General features: G+C 47.4%; 1 protein-coding gene across 2 annotated transcripts in view; it reads left to right on the top strand.

The window, feature by feature from the left end:
- The first annotated feature begins 1,857 nt into the window (after positions 1-1,857).
- EFR3A (EFR3 homolog A) overlaps positions 1,858-23,179 on the top strand; it is a 180,765-nt gene continuing 159,443 nt past the window's right edge. The window contains exons 1-2 of one of the 2 annotated variants that reach the window (XM_068238034.1): positions 1,858-1,933; positions 18,354-18,407. In XM_068238034.1, coding sequence (XP_068094135.1) covers positions 18,398-18,407 — 10 coding nt within the window. In that variant the 5' untranslated portion in view covers positions 1,858-1,933; positions 18,354-18,397. Of the gene's footprint in view, positions 1,935-18,353; positions 18,408-23,179 lie in introns of both variants that reach the window. The other variant, XM_068238033.1, reaches the window with a different exon arrangement.

A 23,179-nucleotide genomic window follows, 5' to 3' on the forward strand; every position in this document is an offset into this window, starting at 1 on the left:
TTGATATTGCGCTTTTCTCCTGGCAGACTCCTGGCCAGAGCTGCAGCCATTACGGCACACTCAGTAAGCAGGAGTATTAGGGAATCTTGTCCAAGGTCTCTTTACTGAACAGGAAAAGCCGAGATTTTTAGGCCCAGTTCACACTTGCGTTTCTGTAGAGAACGGACCGGATGACCGGACCGGATCAGAACCATACGGTTCCGATCCGGATCCGGTCCGTTTGCATACGTATTGATACGGCTGCGATCCGGATCCGTTTGGTAAAAGAGATAACAAACTATATAAATATTGTTGGGGTCTGGGAGGTCAGCAGAAGGTGTACCTGTAGAATCAGGTCCTCCGCTGTAGGCCTCACCTCCACGTCCGACATACTGCCAACAGCTCCAGCACTAAAGTCACTGTTGCTCCACTCCAGAAATGCTGGGCCCATGTGTCCCCATCCAAAATGGCCGCTAGAAAACGCATAGGAAGTGGGGCAGAACGTCAGGTTTTTATAGCCAGTGTGTTCTGTGCTTTCCGTTCCCCATAGGTTTCTATGCACGGATGGTGCAGTCCGGCTCCGGTCCGGGTGCGTCGGCCGGATGAGCCGGACCCAAAAATAGAGCATGTTGGAAAAGTGTCCGGATCCGATCCGGCTCCGTTCTGTACGGAAGGGACGCGTGTGAACGGCCGCATAGACTTTGCATTGCTATGCGGAACGTACGTTCCGTTTGTACAGTATGCGGTCCGGATCCGATCAGGCGAATCCGGACAGCAAACGCTAATGTGAACCGGGCCTAACCCTGGTCTTCTGGCAGAGCCATATAAACATTAAGAGACATTGCAGCAGTGATTTAGGTTTGTTCATTAAAATATGTTAAATTAACAAAAGCAGGCCTTTTTTTAATAATTACAACTGAATAACCAAAATAAAATAAATGAAAAATAATGTCAATAGCATAGTAGACAAGGCTAAACTACAGACACTGTTCCAAAGAGAATTTCCATATGCCCCAAATCTCCCTTTAAAGCAGACCTAAACTCAGAACTTCCTTTCTGCTCTAAAAGATAAGCAACAGAATAATGACCTTGAAAGAAAAACATTTCTTTGTAGCAACTGATAGAAATGCTGCAATCAATCTGTAGCATGTCTACTTCCTGCTTTCATGGAAATAGACCTAGGGTTAACACCCTGCGTTTACAAATTAGCTGCTCTGCAAGACAGCTAGATTACCGAGCTGACACAGCTGAGAGATCAAATTACAGTTGTGATTAGTGACAGATGAGGGGGAATTAGACAGGCTGAACTCTTTAAATACATACAGGGTGCATTTCTCTCTGTTTTCCCTCTGTCCTGTGCAAGAGTTCAGGTCCACTTAATAAATCAGTTCATTATATCTCTTCTTCCTCCAGCCCAAACAACAAAACTGCTGCAAAGACATCGCATCCATCACTAAACAAGTGTCTCCGACTAGCAGCCATACTGCCTGCGCTTTATGCGGCAGAATTTCAATTAGTGTGTCTTCAAGGACATGGCCGACGCCCCAGCTGGATGAGGCGCTTTGCAGACGCGGCTCTGGCAGGGAGGTTTGACCTCTAGTGACGGGAGCGACGCTGCTGACGCGTTCCAAGTTACAACACAGGCTACAAAGTAACAACAGCAGCAGCAGCCAATCACAGCGCAGGGCTAGAGTGGCACGCGCCCGCCTCAGAGTTCACAGGAAGGGCTGGCGGTGATTGGTGCGGCGCGCTGTCAGTTTGGCCAATCACAGCTCAGCGGAGGTCTAAAGCGTGCCTCAGAGATGAGAGGAAAGGCTCGCAGTGATTGGTGCGTCGTGCTGTCAGTCTGTCTATTGGCTGGGGAGGAAGGAGAGGGGCGGGGCGCAGCAGGGAAGTGAGTTGCATCCTGGTGGTTGAGGGGTCTGGCGGTGCGGGAGTCTCTATAGGGGGACAGGTAAGGCTGTGTGATGGCTGGAGAGACGGGGTGACGTGTGACTGACGTGTGTGCTGTGACAGGGCAGAGGCCCCCTGAGACATGACAGCCATATAATACACTGTCCATACATTATGCTTAGTCTGTTACCCTCCATACACTGACCAGCCTGAGCATGACCATAACTGACAGCTGATGGGAGTCACACTGATAAGCTCACTAGGCAGGCATCCTTGAAGTGGTGGGGATATAGAATGTGTTGGAAGCAGGAAAGATGGGCAAACATACACATCTAAGAGGTTTTATAAAGAGTCCAGCTGTGATGGTTAAACAGCTCCGAAATGGCAAGTCTTGTGTGGCGTTCTGGCATGCAGGCGCTAGTACCTACCAAATGTGGTCCAAGGAAGGACAGCTGATGAACTGAGGGACAAGGTATGGCCTCAATTCACTAAGCTTATCTCCTGTCTTTAATAACTCTTCTGAGCTGTTTCTACAGTTATCACTATGGTGATAACTGTAGAAACAGCTCAGAAGAGTTATTAAAGATGGGAGATAATCTTAGTGAATAGAGGCCAATGTAGGTGACCAAGGCTCGTTGATGGACCTGAGAAGTGAAGGCTAGTCTGTTGGCACTGATTCCATAGAACCGTTGCTGTAGCAGAAATTGCTGATAAGCTGGTGCTAGTGTACTTTAAAGGAAACCTAAAGTCCTTAAACAAAATCCAATTTAACTTACCTGGGGCTTCTACTGGCTCCCGGCAGCTGCCCTGTGCTCGCGCCATGAATAACCGATCCTCCAGTCCCCTGCAGCAACTCAGTTTTGTTTTTTTGGCGACTGAGCCAAAGATGGCCACTACGTCTGCACAGTCCTGGCCATGCGTGCACTCGATCAAGCTTCCGTTGCCGGGAGTGTCTGGTGTATGCACAGTATGAAATTTTCTCCTACAGCACATGTGCAGGATACTCCCGGTGGTGGGGAGTGGCTGTCAATTGGCTCAGTCTCTACGGGGGACTGGAGGATCAGTTTGTCATGGTGTGGGCACAGGGCGGTGGGGGCTGGTAGAAGCCCCAGGTAAGTTAAACTGTTTTTTTTTCTTTTGACTTAAAGGAGAGGTCCAAGCTAAAAGAAAAAACAAAATCCACTTACCTGGGGCTTCCTCTAGCCCCTGGAAGCCGTCCCGTGCCCTTGTTGCAGCTCTGGTGGCTTTCGGTGTCCTCCGCTGCAGAAGGCGACCTCGCCGCGTCGGCTTTCTCTGCGCTCCACGGTGCGGGTCACGTGGTCTAGCTGACGTCATCAGGTCTGTACTGCGTCTGCGGGCCTGCATGGGACGGCTGCCTGGGGCTGGAGAAAGCCCCAGGTAAGTGGATTTTGATTTTTCTTTACTGAAACCTATTAGTTTGAGAGGATGCCGTCCACCCAATCACGTTAGCAGAATTTTCACCTGAGGTTTCCTGCTTGGTCCCTAAAGTATACTAGAACCTTAAAACTTAGTGTACATTAAGGGACCAAAATGCCGTAAATGGATATTTGCCTTGATAGAGGGTAGCCTGTACATAAAACAGAGGCTCCTCCTCTCCCCCTCCGCCTTTTCTGATCCAGGGCTGGGACTCCCCCAGACCAGCTCCAAAAGGGCTTTATGATCCAGAGTGAGCTCTATGCTTCTGCTCAGTCCACCGACAGAAGCGCAGCTGCGCTCTTCCAGGGGGTCCCATCGCTGGATCGGTGGCCTTGAGAACGATGTGGGAAACCTCTGGAGGTATATGGGGTACATTATAATACAGACAATGGTTTACACCAATATACAAAATACAGAATTGGTACAGAATACAGAACTGGTAATTACAGTGACAAAAGTAACTGAATAACCTGTATACCAAATTCCATGACACAAAAGGGTGAGAGCCCTGCCCTTGTGAGCTTACAATCTAAAGCAAGGATGTCAAACTCAAATACAAAGTGGGCCAAAATTGTACACTGGGACCTAGTTGTGGGCCAACCTCGAAGTCTGCTGGCCACCTTCCTCCCTTATAAAGTTCCCTGGTGTCTAATAACTTTGCTCCAACCCCTATACAGTACAGTTCCCTGGTGTCTAGTGGTCTTCCCTCCCCTACACAGTTCCCTGGTGACTAGAAGCCCCCACCCTCCCCTATACACTTCCAGAGTGTTTAGCGCTCCCCTCCCTTCATATGGCTTCCCTGGTGTTCTAGGGCTTCACCTCCAGTATAGCTTTCCTGGTGGTCTAGAGTGGGCCGAACATAATGCCAAGTGGGGACACCACTTGAGGGCCAAATTTAAAAGTCTCTGAGGGCCGGATTTGGCCCACGGGCCGGAGTTTGACATGTATGATCCAAAGGAATTGGGGGGACAAGAGGAGGGGTAGTATACAATAAACATACCTAGATCTTGTGTGTTTTAGGTTATATACAGTAGTAGGAGTGCAACTTCTCAAAAGGTGAATTGCCTAAGGTAGAGCTTATGCTGTTGGAAAAAGTGAGCTTTGAGGGTGCACTTAGATATTTTAAAGGTTGGAGAGTGCTAGATGTGTTTTTAAAGAGGATTCCAGAAGAAGGGGTAACGCACGTGTAATATCTTGTATACGTGAATGCTAGGAGCTGATTCTAGAGGAGGAAAATAAGGTCATGTGCAGATCAGAGATTACGATTGGGTTGGTATCTGGAAACTAGTGAGGAGATGTACAGGGGAGAGAGATTGTGGAGAGCTTTGTATGTTAGGGTTAAGAGTTTGAACTGGATCCTCTGGTTAATTGGCAGCCAATGAAAAGCTTGACAGAGAGGAGCAGCAGAGGAGGAGTGAGAAGAGAGATGAATGAGATGGGCAGCCGAGTTCAGTACAGATTGGAGCGGTGCCAGTCTGTCAGTTGGTAGTTCGCAAAGTAGTATGTTACAATAGTCCAAATTAGATAAAGTGTAGGCCCAAGGGAATTACTGATATTTCACTATCCTATTACTTTGTACCGACTACAGCTGATACAGAATACTGCTGCCAGACTGCTAACCAACCAACCCCGTCACTGCCACATAACGCCAGTCCTGCACTCCCTTCACTGGCTACCTATAGAATGGAGGGTCCTATTCAAGATCGGCCTACTGACATTTAAATCCCTGAATAATTTAGGCCCTGGATACATGAAAGATATGTTGCAGCTGCGTAGCAATCCCCGCATTCTCAGATCAACAGGTTCTAATAATCTAGTCATACCCAGAGTCCACTTGGAAACTTTTGGTCCCAGAGCCTTCTGTCATGCTGCCCTTACGTTTTGGAACTCCTTACCTCAACAGATCAGGACAGCTCCATCCCTGGACGTGTTTAAATCCAGACTGAAAACCCACCTGTTCAGTCTGGCATTTGCAGAAATATAACTTTTGTTGTGTGAATACTTCATCCTACTAATTACTGAATCTGAGAGAGCCTAAGCGCTTTGAGTCCTATGGGAGAAAAGCGCTATAGAAATGTTATTGTATTGTATTATTGTACTTTTTGCCTAGTAGTAGAACATTGTCAATTATACCAATATTCTACTAGTGGCTTTCCCTGGCTTTCAAATTGTCACAGTGTTCTTATCAGATGTACTGCCGCCCAGAGGTACCGCAGTTTGAAGTGTTGCGTGTTCCAAACCGCCAAAATGCATGCTGGGTGATCTAGTCGAAAAACTTGATTTATTTCAGGGCTGTGGAGTTGGTACAAAAATCCTCCGACTCCAGGTACCCAAAATGGCTCCCACTCCTCGACTCCGACTCCTTAGTCTAATACTTACCAGGGATGTGGATTTTGTACAAAATCATCCGACTCTGACTCCAGACTCCTCAGTTTGTGAAATCGCCGACTCCGGGTACCCAAAATTGCTCCGACTCTGACTCCACAGCCCTGATTTATTCCATAATTTTGAGCTTTGTAAAATAAACCGTAACTGTGCATTAACATTTGTATGGTTTTATGGTTTTGTTTTTACTGGTGCACAGAATTTCCTGCAGTACAATTTTCACTTACAAAATTTAAATATAAAAAAATGTAATCTGGTCAGGGCACATATATATGTATATATGTGTACGTGTGTGTGTATGCACGTACATACGTACGTACGTCACATTTGACGTTGTACTTGCATGCTTTTAAACACAATCAATTGCACAAATGATTTTCAAATGCTCATCAAGAAAGCATTCAACGTTCAAATGAAAGGAGACAAAAAATCTTTCTCAACTATCAGTCTGAACAGGCTGTAAAGGCCTCTCTTCCAGGGGCTCGTTAAACTGTGTTCCTGTTGGGCAGTACCAGGGCTGTGGAGTCGGTTCAAAAATATTCAGACTCCTCAGTTTATGAAACATCAGCTACCCACAGGTGCTCTGACTCCACAGCCCTGGGTCCGCAGTACAGCATTGGTAACACCACACGCCATTGCTTGACATACAATGGTAATACCCAGTGCCAAAAAAAAGTCTTGTTATGTCTGAGGACGGCAATAATTAAAAACAATGGTGCATGAGCCAGCCTGGGGCCCCGGGAACTCTCACTGCCCGGGGCCCCAGAACCAGCATCTAACACCATATGTGAGCGCAGCCAAGACCTTGGAGCTGCCACCTCCAAGGCCTGTCTCCTACTGCTCTAAAACTTACCAAACACACAATTGGAGAACCTCACTCCCAAACAGTTCTCTGCTGCTTTATAAAGCCTGCAGGCTGCTTATAAGCCAATGAGAGATGAGAGGGAATATCCTGCACGCTGGTGCCCCCTGCTGGTCATATAGCCATTGTCTATATGCAACTGAAGCCCTCTCCTACTAATTGGCTGACTTGCTCAGCTTTTGCTTGATTATCACTGCAAGCTAGGTGTATTATGTGTGCACTTCTCATTGGCTTATAAGCAGCCTGCAGGCTTTATAAAGCAGCAGAGAACTGTTTGGGAGTGAGGTTCTCCAATTGTGTGTTTGGTATGTCTGAGGACGGCAACTGCTGCATTCAGATGTATTTCCCTAAGTAGGCTCATGTCTTGCACTAGCGAGCACCTGACCAGGGAACGGGGACAACTGGCAGGCAGTGAATTCGCCACTTTCAGCCTTCTTCGAAAAAGAGGCGTAAAACGAAAACCAATACGCTTGCTTGAGTTGTTTTTTCAGGAAACATAAAGCTCAATAACTCCGACACTGGTGAATAGGCGTGCCAAAATGTGCTGCCTGTCAAATAGATCTGTGCAGATGTTGAAAATTAGTACGGTAATATTGGTACCTGCTCTGTTCAGTCTTGTGCAGATTGATGAGAGTTGGTGGGCAGTCTGTGCTCCGCAGTGTTGCCATGGTTGCAGAGGAGTGCATTTTTAGCTTTACTGTCAATTGTTTGGAATTTTTTGCTGGCTGCAAACTGAAATGAAAAGAACATTTTCAATTAAAATTACATTGCAGATAGATTTGTGCACAATCAATCTATGTTCAGTGAGTGGAAGAATTTCACTTTAAAGGACAACTGTCATGAAAATTATATAGTCCCTGACCTTACGAACGCCCTGCCGATATGAATGGCATGAATTCAGTGCTTCCATGGGAACAAGCCAAAAAAAACTTTCAAATTGCAGTTTTTGAGAAAATTGATTTTTAAAAAATTCAAAGAGTGGCTTTTAAACTTGTATAAGCCGGCACAAAGGGCAGAGGAGGTACAGGGGACAGGGATAGCATATTGTTCTGACTTAAGAACAGATTCAGGTTAAGAACGAACCAACAGTCCCTATTGCCTTTAACTGGGGTATATATATTCTATATATTCTCCCAGAGTAAAGTGCACGAAAAATTATTAATTTATTTTTTTTCCCCTCTGTTGCTGTCACTTACATTAGGTAGTAAAAAAGCTGACAGATTTTGCACTAGGCCACCTCTTCATGGCAGATTCTCAGAATTGCCTTTATTTTTTACAAAGCACTCTCTGGACAGGGTCTATACAAAGGTGTCAGCCAACCTCCCTGTTTGTACATTATTGTGGCCGTTGGACTTTGCAACTTCAGTTCGTGCAGTGTTCTCCCCAGAATTTTTTTTTCTTGCTGGGTGGCATGAAAAAGTAGCCGGGTGGGGCGCGATGGGGGAATGCAGGTCCAGCGCACCTCTGTTTATAGCACTGGAGGAAGATGAGGATGTGAGTCGATGACAGCTGGGTGCTCACTAAAATCAGCCGGGTGGAGCACCCGGCTAAAAGAGCCTGAGGACAACACTGAAGTGCTTTGGTAAATGAAGAAATAACTGAGAATCCACCTTTAGATGACGGACTAGTCTAATGCTGGATACACACCATGCGTTTCTGCGTTCGATGCGTCCGTCGATACGCGCCGATTCGATTATTTCCGAGCGCATCTCGATGATTTTTAGGTCGATTGCCATGTAAAGTATGGCAAATCAACCTAACGATCCATCGAAGCTTGAATCGGACATGTCGGAGATAATCGAATCGATGCGTATCGACGGACTAATCGAACGCGGAAACGCATGGTGTGTATCCAGCATTAAACATGACATCTGTCCCTTGAGGAAGATGGGCTAGTCCAACATGACAGGTCTGTCAGATTTGTAATACCTACAAAGGGACCGCAACATAGGAAAAAGTTTTTAATAGTGCATTCTGTTGTGCGAGAAATGTACATTTTACATGTGTTTTTATTTTTTGATTGTTTGTTTATATATATAATTTTTTTTTCTTTGTTGGTTGTCCTTTTTAAGTAACGATTTTGTCCGTATTCTACAAATGTACTTGTCTGCTCTGTACTGTGCTACTAGGAGTCCAGTAACAAAGGCAGTAATGGACATCTTGATGGAAAACATCCTGCAAATTCCACCCTGATTTGCATAGATTTACAAGTTGTGAATGGTTTTTGCATACGGTTATGGTTTGGTTATGGCATTTTACAGTGTGCAAGAAAGCGTGATGTGTCCCCAGTTATGGAATAATCTACAGCAAAAAGCAGACAACAGCAAGACGTACAGCTATATAGACCGCCTTGTAGCTAAAATCAGTTTTCAGTGTATGTTTCGGGACACAAGTGTGCACTCTTAGTGTTTCTCAACATTCCGGAATCTGCCACTTAAAGGGATACTTAAGTCAAACAAAAAAATGAGTTTTACTCACCTAGGGCTTCCAATAGCCCTCTGCAGCTGTCCGGTGCCCTCGCTGTCTCCCTCCGATCCTCCTAACCCCGCCAGCAGCCACTTCCTGTTTCGGTGGCAGGAGCTGACAGGCTGGGGACGCGAGTGATTCTTTGCGTTCCCAGACACATTAGCACCCTCTATGCTGCTATATGGTATATGATATATGCTATAGTAGTATAGATGGCGCTATTGTGGCCAGGAACGCGAAGAATCACTCGCGTCCCCAGCCTGTCAGCTCCTGTCACCGAAACAGGAAGTGGCTGCTGGCGGGGCCAGGAGGATCGGAGGGAGACGGCGAGGGCACAGGACAGCTGCAGGGGGCTATTGGAAGCCCCAGGTGAGTAAACTCATTTTTTTTGTTTGACTTAAGTGTCCCTTTAAAGTGGATCTGAACTCTGACCTCCTATCTGCTCTAAAGCCCCATCTACACGATACGATTCTCTGTGCGATTCGATTACGATTCTATTTACGATCCGATTAAATTTGACATGTCCGATCAAGATTCGATTTGCCATTGCAAAACAATGGCAAATCGAATCGAATCCCGATCGGACATGTCAGATTTAATCGGATCGTAAATAGAATCGTAATCGAATCGTATCGTGTAGATGGGGCTTAAAAGATACACGACCGCATAATAACCTTTCAACAAAATTATATCTTTGTTACAGCTGCTCATACAAATCCAAAAATAAATCTGCAGTGTGTCTACTTCCGGATTCATGGAAGCAGACATATTATCTACTTCCTGTGCTTTCAAATGGCCTTATCTGCTATCACTGCCATAGGCAGTCATGTGACACAGGAGAAGATCAAATTACAACTAGTGATTAGTCACAGATGAGGGGGAATTAGACAGGCTAAACTCTCTGAATACATACAGGGTGCATTTTCCTCAGCTGGATCAACCTCTTGCGTTCCACTTTTTTTCCCCCTATGTACCTTAACTGTACCCCGGTGTCCCCCTCTGTACCTGTATCCTCTATCACCTGTCCTGTGACCCGTGTCTACTTACCCACAAGACTATGGGCTCCAGTAATAACACAAGTTTCCATATTTTTCTCCTCTTACTGCAGCTAGGGCTTACTTTCAGGGGATGTCTTAATTTCGGGGAAAGAGGGGGTGTACACACCACACACACACTTATTTTTAAACCTGGCACGTCTATAGCTATTTGTCTGCGGCTCCTCTGTAGTAGAGATGTCGCGAACCTCCGATTTTCGGTTCGCGAACTTCTGCGCAAGGTTCGGTTCGCGGAAAAGTTTGCGAACCACAATAGACTTCAATGGGGAGGCGAACTTTGAAAAATAGAAAAAATTATGCTGGCCACAAAAGTGATGGAAAAGATGTTTCAAGGGGTCTAACACCTGGAGGGGGGCATGGCGGAGTGGGATACACGTCAAAAGTCCCGGGGAAAAATCTGGATGTGACGCAAAGCAGCGTTTTAAGGGCAGAAATCACATTGAATGCTAAATTGCAGGCCTAATGTGCTGTCAACCATCTTGCATGTGTATACATCAATCAGGGAGTGTAATTAGAGTACTGCTTCACACTGACACACCAAACTCACTGTGTAACGCACCACAAATAGCTGTTTGTGTAGTGACTGCCATGCAGGACTACTGCGCAACATGGCGAGATTGCTCTTCCTCACTCAGTGATGTCAGGTAATGTGTGACTTCCTTCTCAACTTTTCATGGCATTGTTAAAAAGCTTGCGTTTTGTTTTTAAATTACATTTTCTACTTGCTGTGTACTTGTTCAGTACCGAGAGTCCTGTGGAGGCGGGCAAGTCTGCCATTGTGACCTCGGCTAATGGCCGGGGAATGAGGGGTTTGAATCCGGTGTGGAGCTTGAGCAACGGCTACCACTACACATCCAAGGAGGGCAGCGGGCAGGCACGCACGCCCGCCCACCCCGAGGTAGTGACCAAAAATAACAATGCAGGAGGAGGACTTTCGAGGCCCTGCTGTGTATTTGAAATGAATGTACTTTAAATCCTTTAACGAGAACCAGTTATGGCGGGCAAAGATGACACCACATTCCTTTCACGAGAATCATATGGAGGTGGGCAAGTCTGCCATTTGTGACCCCGGGTAATGGCCGGGGAATGAGGGATGGAATCCGGTGTGGAGCCTGAGAAACGGCTACCACTACACATCCAAGGAGGGCAGCAGGCAGGCATGCACGCCCGCCCCGAGGTAGTGACCAAAAATAACAATACAGGACTCAGGAGGACCTTTTGCGGCCCTAATTGAAATGAATCAACTTTAAATCCTTTAACGGAAATCCGTTATGGAGCGCAAGTCTGCCATTGTCACCGCGGGAAATGAAGGTTGGATTCCAGCCCGAAGTGGGAGCCTGCTGAGACCCATGCTGTAGCTGCCCTGACCGTGCTTTGCAGACCAGGCATCTGTGGTCAGATGGACCCTTGAGCCAGCGGAAGACAAACCAAGTCGAAAGAATTTGCCAAGAATGTTTTTACGGAGGGCAAGTTTTTTTGCCCTTTTTTTACATTTTTTGAAAATGATAGTTGTATTTTTAAATTGTTTGAAAGTTTAGATGGTTGTATTTTTAAATTGTTTGAAAGTTTAGATGGTTGTATTTTTAAATTGTTTGAAAGTTTAGATAATTGTATTTTTAAATTGTTTAAAAGTGTATCCATTCTTCCTCCCCCAGCCACGAACAATACCATGGGAACGTGGAGCAGCAGAAGCCCCCTGTGACGGCTGCCGCGGTTGTTCTCCGCGGCTTGTCTTTTGAGGGGTGCTGCTTTTCCTCAGGTGTTCTTGCCAATCATAGCTGTTTGGGCCTTCTCTCCAGGTGCCTTCGTAAAGCAATTGTCCCTACGTGACAGTTGGCCTTTCAACGGCTCAATTTTTGCTGGCAGAGACAACAGATGGCTTTGCTCCGATCTGAGACACACACGTTAAATGTCCAAACTGCTGAGCCCCCCTGGGCTGATGGCGCTACGGTGGCATCAGCAGCTGAGGTTGAAGGGCATGTTGGCTGTCTGGCCATAGCGGGCGATACATGGCGCCGGACACTGCCCTCAGCTGTTTCTGAGGACGAGCTCCCTCTTGTATTGCGTTCCGGAGTTGGAGCCTGATCAACGTCTACCACCACACATCCAGGCAAGGAGGGAGGCAGGCAGGCATGCACGCCCGCCCCGAGGTAGTGACCAAAAATAACAATACAGGACTCAGGAGGACCTTTTGCGGCCCTAATTGAAATGAATTAACTTTAAATCCTTTAACGGGAATCCGTTATGGAGGGCAAGTCTGCCATTGTCACCGCAGGGAATGAAGGTTGGATTCCGGCCCGAAGTGGGAGCCTGCTGAGACCCATGCTGTAGCTGCCCTGACCGTGCTTTGCAGACCAGGCATCTGTGGTCAGATGGACCCTTGAGCCAGCGGAAGACAAACCAAGTCGAAAGCATTTGCCAAGAATGTTTTACGGAGGGCAAGTTTTTTTGCCCTTTTTTTACATTTTTTGAAAATGATAGATGGTTGTATTTGTAAATTGTTTGAAAGTTTATATGGTTGTATTTTTAAATTGTTTACAAGTGTATCCATTCAAGTTCAAGTTATGCACTGACTGCCAGGTATAATGTGCAGTCACAGATGCAGTGACTGCAAACAGCCGTTTGTGTAGTGACGGCCGTGCTGGACTGGTGCGCACCGTGACGAGAGTGCAGGTGATGGTGGCTTTTCAGCCCATATGCTCGCCCGGCTGATGTAGCTGAATGACAGAACAGTGACTGTCCAGCTGATCAAATTTGGTCTGACCACAATGAAGCAACAACCTTATTATCTTTTGTGTGCCGCCCCCACCCGAGACACTCAAATAGCCGGCGGTCATTGCTTCATTGTGATGCGCAAGCCCCTTCACCGCGGCAAGGTAATGATCACGAAGGGGGATGGGCACATGTACACGCACCAGAAAAATTAGTGTAGCGGCCGCTGCTAGCAGCGGCCTTAAAAATTCAGGAATCCGCCTAGAGTCCTGGACCCTGTTGGTAGTGGCGGAGAAGGCAGTCAAGCGGCCTGCAGGCAGAGATGCTGTGTGTGGGGACTGACTTAGTCTTCGGTCGTGCAGTAGCCCTCCGTGATCCATTCCTCATTCATTTTGATAAAGGTCAGGTACTGAACACTGTCGTGACTTAGGCGACTTATCAGTAACTATGCCTCCAGCTGCACTAAAGGTCCTTTCTGACAGGACGCTTGCGGCAGGGCAAGAGAGAAGTTGTATGGCAAATTGGGACAGCTCTGGCCACAGGTCAAGCCTGCGCAACCAGTAGTCCAAGGGTTCATCGTCGCTTTTCGCAGAGTCTACATCCACACTCAAGGCCAGGTAGTCGGCTACCTGCTGGTCCAGGCGTTGGTGGAGGGTGGATCCGGAAGGACTATGGCGAGGAGTTGGACTAAAGAATGTCCGCATGTCCGACATCACCCTGAGATCGCTGGAGCGTGCTGTTCTTGCCTGCGTGGACTTGGGAGGAGGAGGGTTACTGCCAGTGGTACCTTGATTGCGTTGTGCAGCCACATCACCCTTAAATGCTTTGTAAAGCATCATCGACAGCTTGTTCTGCAAGTGCTGCATCCTTTCCGCCTTTTGTAGAATTGCTAAGAGGTCCGCCACTTTGTGCCTGTACCGAGGGTCTAGTAGCGTGACCACCCAGTACAGGTCATTCGTCTTGAGTTTTTTGATACGGGGGTCCCTCAACAGACTGGACAACATGAAAGAGGACATCTGCACAAAGCTGGATGCAGACGTACTCTCCATCTCCTCTTGCTCTTCCTCAGTGACGGGACGCAACTCCTCTTCCTCTCCCCAGCCACGAACAATACCACGGGAACGTGGAGCAGCAGAAGCCCCCTGTAATGGCTGCCGCGGTTGTTCTCCTCCTTCCGCCGCCTCTTCCTCCTCCACAGAAACACCTTCCTCATCACCATCATCAGAGTCTGACTCCTCTCCTTCCCCACACGACTCCTCTTCTTCCTCTTCCTCCCCCCTCTGTGCTGCCGCCGGTGTTGTGGAAACATCGGGTTCGTGTGTAAATGGCTCCCACGACTCCTGCTGCCCTAACTCTTCTTGTTCACGCTCCTCCACAGCTGTATCCACCACTCTACGCACGGCACGCTCCAGGAAGTAGGCGTAGGGGATCAAGTCGCTGATGGTGCCCTCATCACGACTCACCAGTTTGGTCACCTCATCAAATGGCTCCATGACCCTGCATGCATTTCGCATCAGTGTCCAGTTGTTGGGCCACAACATCCCCATCCTCCCATATTGTGTCCTTGTACTGTAATGATACAGGTACTGGGTGATGGCTTTCTCCTGGTCTAGCAGGCGAGAGAACATCAGCAGGGTGGAATTCCAGCGAGTCGGGCTATCGCAAATCAGGCGTTTCACCGGCAAGTTGTTTCTATGCTGAATCTCCGCAAAGCATGCCATGGCCTTGTAAGAGCGCCTGAAATGCCCACACAACTTCCTGGCCTGCTTCAGGACGTCCTCTAAGCCTGGGTACTTGGACACAAATCTTTGCACGACCAGATTAAGCACATGTGCCATGCAGGGTATGTGTGTCAGCTTTCCCAAATTCAACGCAGCAATGAGATTGCTGCTGTTGTCACACACCACGTTGCCGATCTCAAGCTTGTGCGGGGTCAGCCATTGCTCCACCTGTTTGTTAAGAGCAGCCAGGAGAGCTGCTCCAGTGTGACTCTCCGCTTTCAGGCAAGGCATGTCTAACACTGCATGACACCGTCGCACCTGGCATGCAGCATAGGCCCTGGGGTGCTGGGGCTGTGTAGCTGGAGAGGAGATGGCGGCACCAGCCGAGGAGGAGGAGGAGGAGGATGATGACGACAGCAAAGCGGTGATAGCAGGTGGAGAGGAGGTGGCTAGAGGCCTGCCTGCAAGCCATGGAGGTGTGACAAGTCGGTCCTCTGCGCAGCCACGTACTCCCTGCTTGCTGCCATCGGTCACCAGGTTGACCCAATGGGCTGTGTATGTAATGTAGTGGCCCTGCCCGTGCTTGGCAGACCAGGCATCCGTGGTCAGGTGGACCCTTGACCTAACGCTGTGTGCCAGAGATGACACCACTTGCCTCTCAACTGCACGGTACAGTTTGGGTATGGCCTTTTGTGAAAAATTGCGGCCTGGTATCTTCCACTGCGGTGTACCAATGGCCACAAACTTACGGAAAGCCTCCGACTCCACCAGCTTGTATGGTAATAGCTGGCGAGCTAATAGTTCCGCCATGCCAGCTGTCAGATGCCGGGCCAGAGGGTGACTGGCAGACATTTGCTTCTTCGGCTCAAATACTTCCTTCACGGACAGCTGGGTACTGCTGTGGGCAGAGGAGAAGGAACCGCTCAAGGGAAGAGGCGGTGTGGAGGAGGGTGGCTGTGAAGGTGCAAGGGAGAAAGTGGATGAAGACTATGTACCTGAAGGAGGAAGAGGAGAAGGAGGGTGGCTTGTCTTTTGAGGGGTGCTGCTTTTCCTCAGGTGTTTTCTCCATAGCTGTTTGTGCCTTCTCTCCAGGTGCCTTCGTAAGGCACTTGTCCCTACGTGAGAGTTGGCCTTTCCACGGCTCAATTTTTGCTGGCAGAGACAACAGATGGCTTTGCTCCGATCTGAGACACACACGTTAAAACATTTCCAAACCGCTGAACCCCCCTGGGGTGATGGCGCTAGGGTGGCATCAGCAGCTGACGTTGAAGGGCATGTGTGCTGGCTGGCCATAGCTGGTGATACATGGCGCCGGACACTGCCCCCAGCTGTTTCTGAGGACGAGCTCCCTCTGCTTCTATCATGGAGTCGTCTCCTCCTACTCCTCTCTGACTCCTCCTCTGAACTGTCCACCTGGGCATCTCCTCTACCGGGAACATATGTGGTATCCGTATAATCGTCATCATAATCCTCCTGGCCAGCTGCGCTTTCCTCAGACACCTCCTCAAGTGCACCAACTTCAGGTGGTCCACCATCATCCCCATCCACACACGTTACGTCCATACTATCGCCACCTAACCCAGACGTAGGAGGTGGTGTACCTGCGCCTTCTTGTTGTTGTTGCAGTAGTGGCTGGGAATCAGTGATTTCACCACCACCACCAAATAACTCCTGCGAAGTGTCAAATGCAGCGGATGTGGTGCTTGTTGTAGCGCTGGTGGCTGCGGGAGATGAGGTGTTCTGTGTTAAATACTCATCACCTCCTCACGATTTTGGGAAGTGATGGCACGTGCCTTCTTCTGAGCACTGTATGTTGGGGCAGGTCCGCACGAAATCACAGCAACACCATCTCGCACAGCCACAGACCTGCCGGTGCCTGGTGGCCTTCCTCTGGGTCTGCCTCTACCTCTTCCTCTACCTAGTTTGTCCATTTTGTCCATCTCTGTGGTATGCTAGCTATATGCAGTGAGGTGGGTTCTCACTCAACACAACAGGTAGTTAGATGCAGTGAGCTGGGTTCACTCAACACAACGCTAGGTATATGCAGTGATGAGGTGGGTTAAGTAAACACAACAGGTACTGGGTAGTTAGATGCAGTGAGCTGGGTTCACTCAACACAACGCTAGGTATATGCAGTGATGAGGTGGGTTAAGTAAACACAACAGGTACTGGGTAGTTAGATGCAGTGAGCTGGGTTCACTCAACACAAAGCTAGGTATATGCAGTGATGAGGTGGGTTAAGTAAACACAACAGGTACTGGGGTATATGCAGTACTGGGTAGTACAATGTGCAGCTCCCTGTCACACACACAGGTAGTCACTGAATGTGCTGGGCTGCTGGCAGTGGCACACACACACTATCAATTAGCAAGGCTGTGCATGCAACAAGTGTCAGTTTGACACACAGAAAAAAAAATGTACAGGTTGAGCTCTGAAAAAAGCTGTTGCTGGGTGCTTTAAAAGCAATAATAATCAGTCAGGAGCAAGCAAAGCAGCCTAGAACCTAACTACTCTGTCCCTAGGAGAAAAAGTCTGCAGCAGCTGTCCCTTTCCTCTCACTAGCAGGCACACGAGTGAGTGTAATGGCCGCCGGAGGCTGCCTTATATAAGGGGGGGTAGGGCTCCAGGGCTTAGTGTAGCCTGAATGGCTACAATGTGCCTGCTGACTGTGATGCAGAGGGTCAAAGTTGACCCTCATAGTGCATTATGGGGCGAATCGAACTTCCGCAAAAGTTCGCCTGGTGCAGGCGAACGCGAACCCCCTAAGTTCGCCTGGAACCGTTCGCCGGCGAACCGTTCGCTACACCTCTACTCTGTAGCACAGGTGTTATGTCTGATTTGAAAATGGACACAGCACTCAGTGGAAATAGGCCCTTATAATTTCCTCCGTAATATTTAAGTATTCTTTCTCCAGACACTTCCGGGCTCCTTGTTGTTTCTGCCACAAGCTGCCCCCCCCCCCGCTGCTGTAGCCCATGTTTGGCGCATGCGCTCTCCACTCTGCCCCCTCGGAGAACCAGCTCCTGAACTGCCGCACACAGCTGTCATGACCGAGTGCATCCTGGGCCATGCTTCGTTCAGGACCGTGTGCATTTCTGTGATGCTTTTGACACAGAATTGTGCGGGAGCTCATAGAGAGGACAAGCTTATGGACAGAGAACCCTGTTCATCCCACCGGAGCTAAAAACAGGTTCTGTAGTGACAAGACGACGGATAGCCTGGACATGATAAAGAGCATTGAGTTGTCTGGAGGGAAGCAATTAAAACCAGCACTAGAAATTCCACCGCTGTAATAGGAATTACGGTTAAAGTGGAGCTCAGACAGTAATTTGGGTGCGGTCACAAGACGGGCCCCAATTTGCTAAAAAAGCAGCGTAATTTGGACGCCAGCAATAGCTGGAAGATGAATTACGTCTTTCCCCCACTGTCCACGGCGATCTGGAGAGAGAATAGTAATTAGTGCCACTAGGACTTTTGCAAGAGCGGGGTGAGCCTTTTTTCGTCTTTACCCTGCGCCCAAATTTACCAGTGGCTTAATTTGTAGGAACGCTTCTGGAGACCTTATAATATTCAGGTTAGTATAATAGGAGACCCTAATATTGAGGTATTACTATTAAAATTTGTATCCCTGGGGTCTACTTTGAAACGTTGAATACCCCCTAAAAACAGTCCAAGTACCCCCTAGGGGTACGTGTAGCACATGCCGAGACCCTACAAGTTCATGTTTTGTTTAGCTCCTGTAATTGTTGTCCAAATACTGCTGTTTGCAGCACTTGTTAATATTCTGTTGGTTTATGGCTGAACTTTAGGGTTACTTTTGATTCTCTTTCCATTTCTCTGTAGGTTTTTTCCATCCCTTCCCCTGCAGCGAGGATCTGTGCAGAAACATGCCTGCAGGTAAGCAGAGAGGCTGTTTGTTTTTGTTTTTTTTAAACTTCAAAATTTTTATTGTAAAGTTTTCAAATTTTACAAACAGTTGGGTATTGCGTATAACCTATGCGAATTTGATTAACACAATTTTGATGATATGTAGCCGGTCAACAGATATATTGATGTCGGATAGAACATACTCAGTAAAGTAAGATAGTTGTATGGATAATAGAGATCGTATGAAACATGAAAAGTTGAGAATGGATCATAAAGGAAACTTAAATCATCTAATCAAAACAGCAGGCTCTTATCTTTGAGACGATAACAGTAAATACACTATAAGTTCCCAATAGCTATATAAATCCGTGATGAGAAACATCTGTGTGTAGATATATGGTGAAAAGTTGAGTATAAGTCAGAAGTGTTCGACTTCCACTTCCATAAAAGTGCCTCGAAGTCTTTGTTCCATATTTAAATTGAGGCGGGCCTGTCTTTTAAAGAGACTCCGTAACAAAAATTGCATCCTGTTTTTTATCATCCTACAAGTTACAAAAGCTACTCTAATGTGTTCTGGCTTACTGCAGCACTTTCTACTAGCACAGTCTCTGTAATAAATCAATGTATCTTTCCCCTGTCAGACTTGTCGGCCTGTGTCTGGAAGGCTGCCAAGTTCTTCAGTGTTGTGGTTCTGCTATGAACTCCCCCTTCCAGGCCCCTATATGCACACTGCCTGTGTATTGTTTAGATTAGTGCAGCTTCTCTCTTATCTTTTCCAAGCTGGATAAATCGTCCTCTGAGCTGGCTGGGCTTTCACATACTGAGGAATTATAGACAAGGGCAAAGCTGTTTGCAGGAAGAAAAGAGCAGCCTGAAACTTCAGTGCATGAGAACTGCAGGGGGAAAGAAACACACAAATGATCTCTTGAGATTCAAAAGGAAGGGTGTATACAGCCTGCTTGTGTATGGATGTATTTTCTATGTGTGGACATTCTGTACATCAACCTACTTCCTGTTTTGGTGGCCATTTTGTTTGTTTATAAACAAACTTTTTAAAACTGGTTTTAACCACTTTTAATGCGGCGAGGAGCGGCGAAATTGTGACAGAGGGTAATAGGAGATGTCCCCTAACGCACTGGTATGTTTACTTTTGTGCGATTTTAACAATACAGATTCTCTTTAATGTCCTCTACAGAGGGGGGGCGTAGGGTCTTTCCTGTTATGAACTATGGTATGTCTGGTAGCGCATAATAAGTGGGTGGTTATTAGTGTAAAGTTGTGTGGGATTACTTGTAAATCAATGTGAAGGAGAGCTAGTTGCGGGGAGGGATAGGGTGTCCTCCCTATATGCATGGAAATCTATGTAAAGATGTGGGAACAAACAGGTGCAATTTTAGGGCATTGCCACAATATGTGATATAACGAGCCTGTCTCTCCACAGTTTCTCCAACACTGATTGGAATCTCCTCTGTGGAATCTATGTAGTTTGACAGGCGTGTAGTACCAATCCAAGAATATTTGTTGAAGAGTTTCCCAATGTGAGGAGCATTTGGAAAATTTAGTTATATGCAGTGTGGCTTTTTGCCATTGTTCAATGCTAATTTTGGTATTCATTTCTCTTGCCCAGTAATCAATATATTTAAATAAGCTTTTTTGGAAGTGATGAGTTAAGTGGTCATAACAGTGCAATTTTTTTGCTAGCTGAGTTTTTTCAAATAGTGCGAGTAATGATTTTGGCCACTGCGATTAAATTTATCTTTAATCTGTTGGAAACTAAAGGTTCGTATACACGTCCGATAAAGATCGTTTGTTACGAACGATTCGTGACGTTTACATGATATTCAAATTAGACCGAAAAGATCGTTCGTAATGAACGATTGTGTACACACGTGAACGATATAAGTATAAAGTACTGAGCGACGAACGATAAAAAAATGCGTGCGCAAACGGGAGTGACGTTATGACAGGCAATAAGAACATGCGTACTGCTCCACAGATAATCATTATCGGACGATCTTTGTACACACTGCAACGATTGAACGATTATCTTTCGAAAAAATCCGCTGGGTTGGATCGGTCGGATTGAACGATAACAGTCGTTATCGTCCAAAAAAACGATCGTTGGAAAACTTGGAACGCACGATTATCGGTCCGATTGTCGTTATCGTTCGTTTTCGAACGATCGTTATCGTACGTGTGTACTCAGCTTTAGCATTCCTGAGGCAGAAATTAGTTGTTGAATGTCATTTATCCCCGCATTGGTCCACTCTTTGATGTTAATATTCTCAATTAAAGAGTGGGTGCAGAGAGGCTGTTTTTATATGCTTTACAGAGGCGCTTGGTGTTATTGTGACATTTGACTGTAAAATACTCCTTTGTTTATTGCCTGATGAAGCAGGACTACACCTGTGCAACGCGTTGCAAAACTGTTTTGGAGTATGTTAACCACCCTGGCGTTCTGATTAAATCGCCAGGGTGGCTGCGGGAGGGTTTTTTTTAAATAAAAAAAAAACTATTTCATGCAGCCAACTGAAAGTTGGCTGCATGAAAGCCCACTAGAGGGCGCTCCGGAGGCGATCTTCCGATCGCCTCCGGCGCCCAGAATAAACAAGGAAGGCCGCAATGAGCGGCCTTCCTTGTTTTGCTTATATCGTCGCCATAGCGACGAGCGGAGTGACGTCATCGACGTCAGCCGACGTCCTGACGTCAGCCGCCTCCGATCCAGCCCTTAGCGCTGGCCGGAACTTTTTGTTCCGGCTACGCTGGGCTCAGGCGGCTGGGGGGACCCTCTTTCGCCGCTGCTCGCGGCGGATCGGCGATCAGGCAGCACACGCGGCTGGCAAAGTGCCGGCTGCGTGTGCTGCTTTTTATTTGATGTAAATCGGCCCAGCAGGGCCTGAGCGGCAGCCTCCGGCGGTGTTGGACGAGCTGAGCTCGTCCAGACCGCTCAGGTGGTTAATAAATCCGCAGCAATTTTAAAGGTTTTTCTTTAGTATATTTTATCCGTTTTGGCGCCTCTCTTCACTTCTTACGATGGTTTTTATGCTGGGTAATTTCATTTTTGTGTTTTTAGTATAGGAACTTGATTTGTTTCTTCTCGCTGTTTGCCGCCCCCCCCCCCCCCCCACCTGCGTAAATTATAAAGATGTACTATAGTCTAAAAGGGAACCTAAAGCAAGAGGAATATGGAGTCTGGCATTTTTATTCCCTTTTAGTTAAGACCACTTGCCTGGCAGTCCTGCTGATCATCTTCTGGCTGCAGTATTGTCTGAATCGCACACCTGAAACAAGCATGAAGCTAATCCAGTCACACTTCACCCAGAGCATCTGATCTGCTGCATGCTTGTTCAGGGGCTGTGGCTAAAAGTATTACAGGCAGAGGATTAGCAGGACAGCCAGGCAATCTGCATTGCTTAAGCACTTGACGACCAGGGGATTTTCCCCTTAACTGTGCTGCGTGAGCTCTTCAGCCCACAGCACAGATCGTCTTTTCAGCAGGGCGATCAGACTTCACCCCCACTTTTTTCCCCACTAGGGGGATGTCCTGCTGGGGGGGTCTGATTGCCGCCGGCTACTTGGGTTTTGCGGGGGGGGGCTTCTCAAAGCCCCCCTCTGCAGTGCTATTCTGCCCTCTCCACCCTTCCCTCCCTCCCCTCCATGCTGTGGGCGGCGCAGGACGGAGATCCATCCTGCGCCGCCTCTAATAGGCTTTAGCCTATCAGTCGCCGGGGATCGCCGGCCAATCAGAGGCCGAGGATCGCCGGTCTCCTTTATATGCAGCAGCGCCGTATTGATGTAAACACCGGGGATTTCTTCCCCACGTGTTTACAATGTATAACGTGTAGAGTTGCACACTCCTGTGTGTATTCAGCTGATGTGCCACGGCAGGCCCGGTCTCCAACCAAGCGATAAAGTAGAAGAAAATTCAGCCGGCACCATCATATGCTCTTTTAGTGATTTATTGAAAGACCGTCATATAGTACATAAATACAACATGCGACGTTTCGGAGCGTTGGTATGCTCCTTTATCAAGCTATGACAATCACACAGTTACATAGTTACACAGTTACATAGTTACATAGTTATTTTGGTTGAAAAAAGACATACGTCCATCGAGTTCAACCAGTATAAAGTACAACACCAGCCTGCTCCCTCCCATATCCCTGTTGATCCAGAGGAAGGCGAAAAACCCTTACAAGGCATTGTCCAATTAGCCCCAAAAGGGAAAAAATTCCTTCCCGACTCCAGATGGCAATCAGATAAAATCCCTGGATCAACATCATTAGGCATTACCTAGTAATTGTAGCCATGGATGTCTTTCAATGCAAGGAAAGCATCTAAAGGTCCGTACACATGCCGGACTGGAGGCAACGACTGGTCCATCGTCACCACCCGCTGGTTGGGCGTTCCAGCGACAGTCCGGCGTGTGTACAGTCTGTCTGCAGACTGATACAGCCGTATCAGTCCGCCGATTTCAGGTGTGGATGAGGCCTGAAGGCTGATACACATGCAATTTTCATTTTAGATCCTGTTTCCGATGAAGAAAATGATAGGATCTTGGGAAAAAATACACAGCTTATTGATTACCAGTGACCAATGCTCAACTCAAAATCAAGCTGTTTCTCGATTGGAAGTAGATCGCAGCAAGTTTTCAGTACGTGGAGTCTGTAGTTTCATAAACTGAGGCAGATGATTTTTGTACCGACTCAATAGCCCTGCATTCATTCTCTGATTCTATGAAACCACCTACTCCAGGTACTAGGCCTGAAAGATGAATCGAATTTAAACCGAAATCGCAATCA

This window comes from Hyperolius riggenbachi, chromosome 5, assembly GCF_040937935.1.
Source record: "Hyperolius riggenbachi isolate aHypRig1 chromosome 5, aHypRig1.pri, whole genome shotgun sequence".
Lineage (NCBI taxonomy): Eukaryota > Metazoa > Chordata > Amphibia > Anura > Hyperoliidae > Hyperolius > Hyperolius riggenbachi.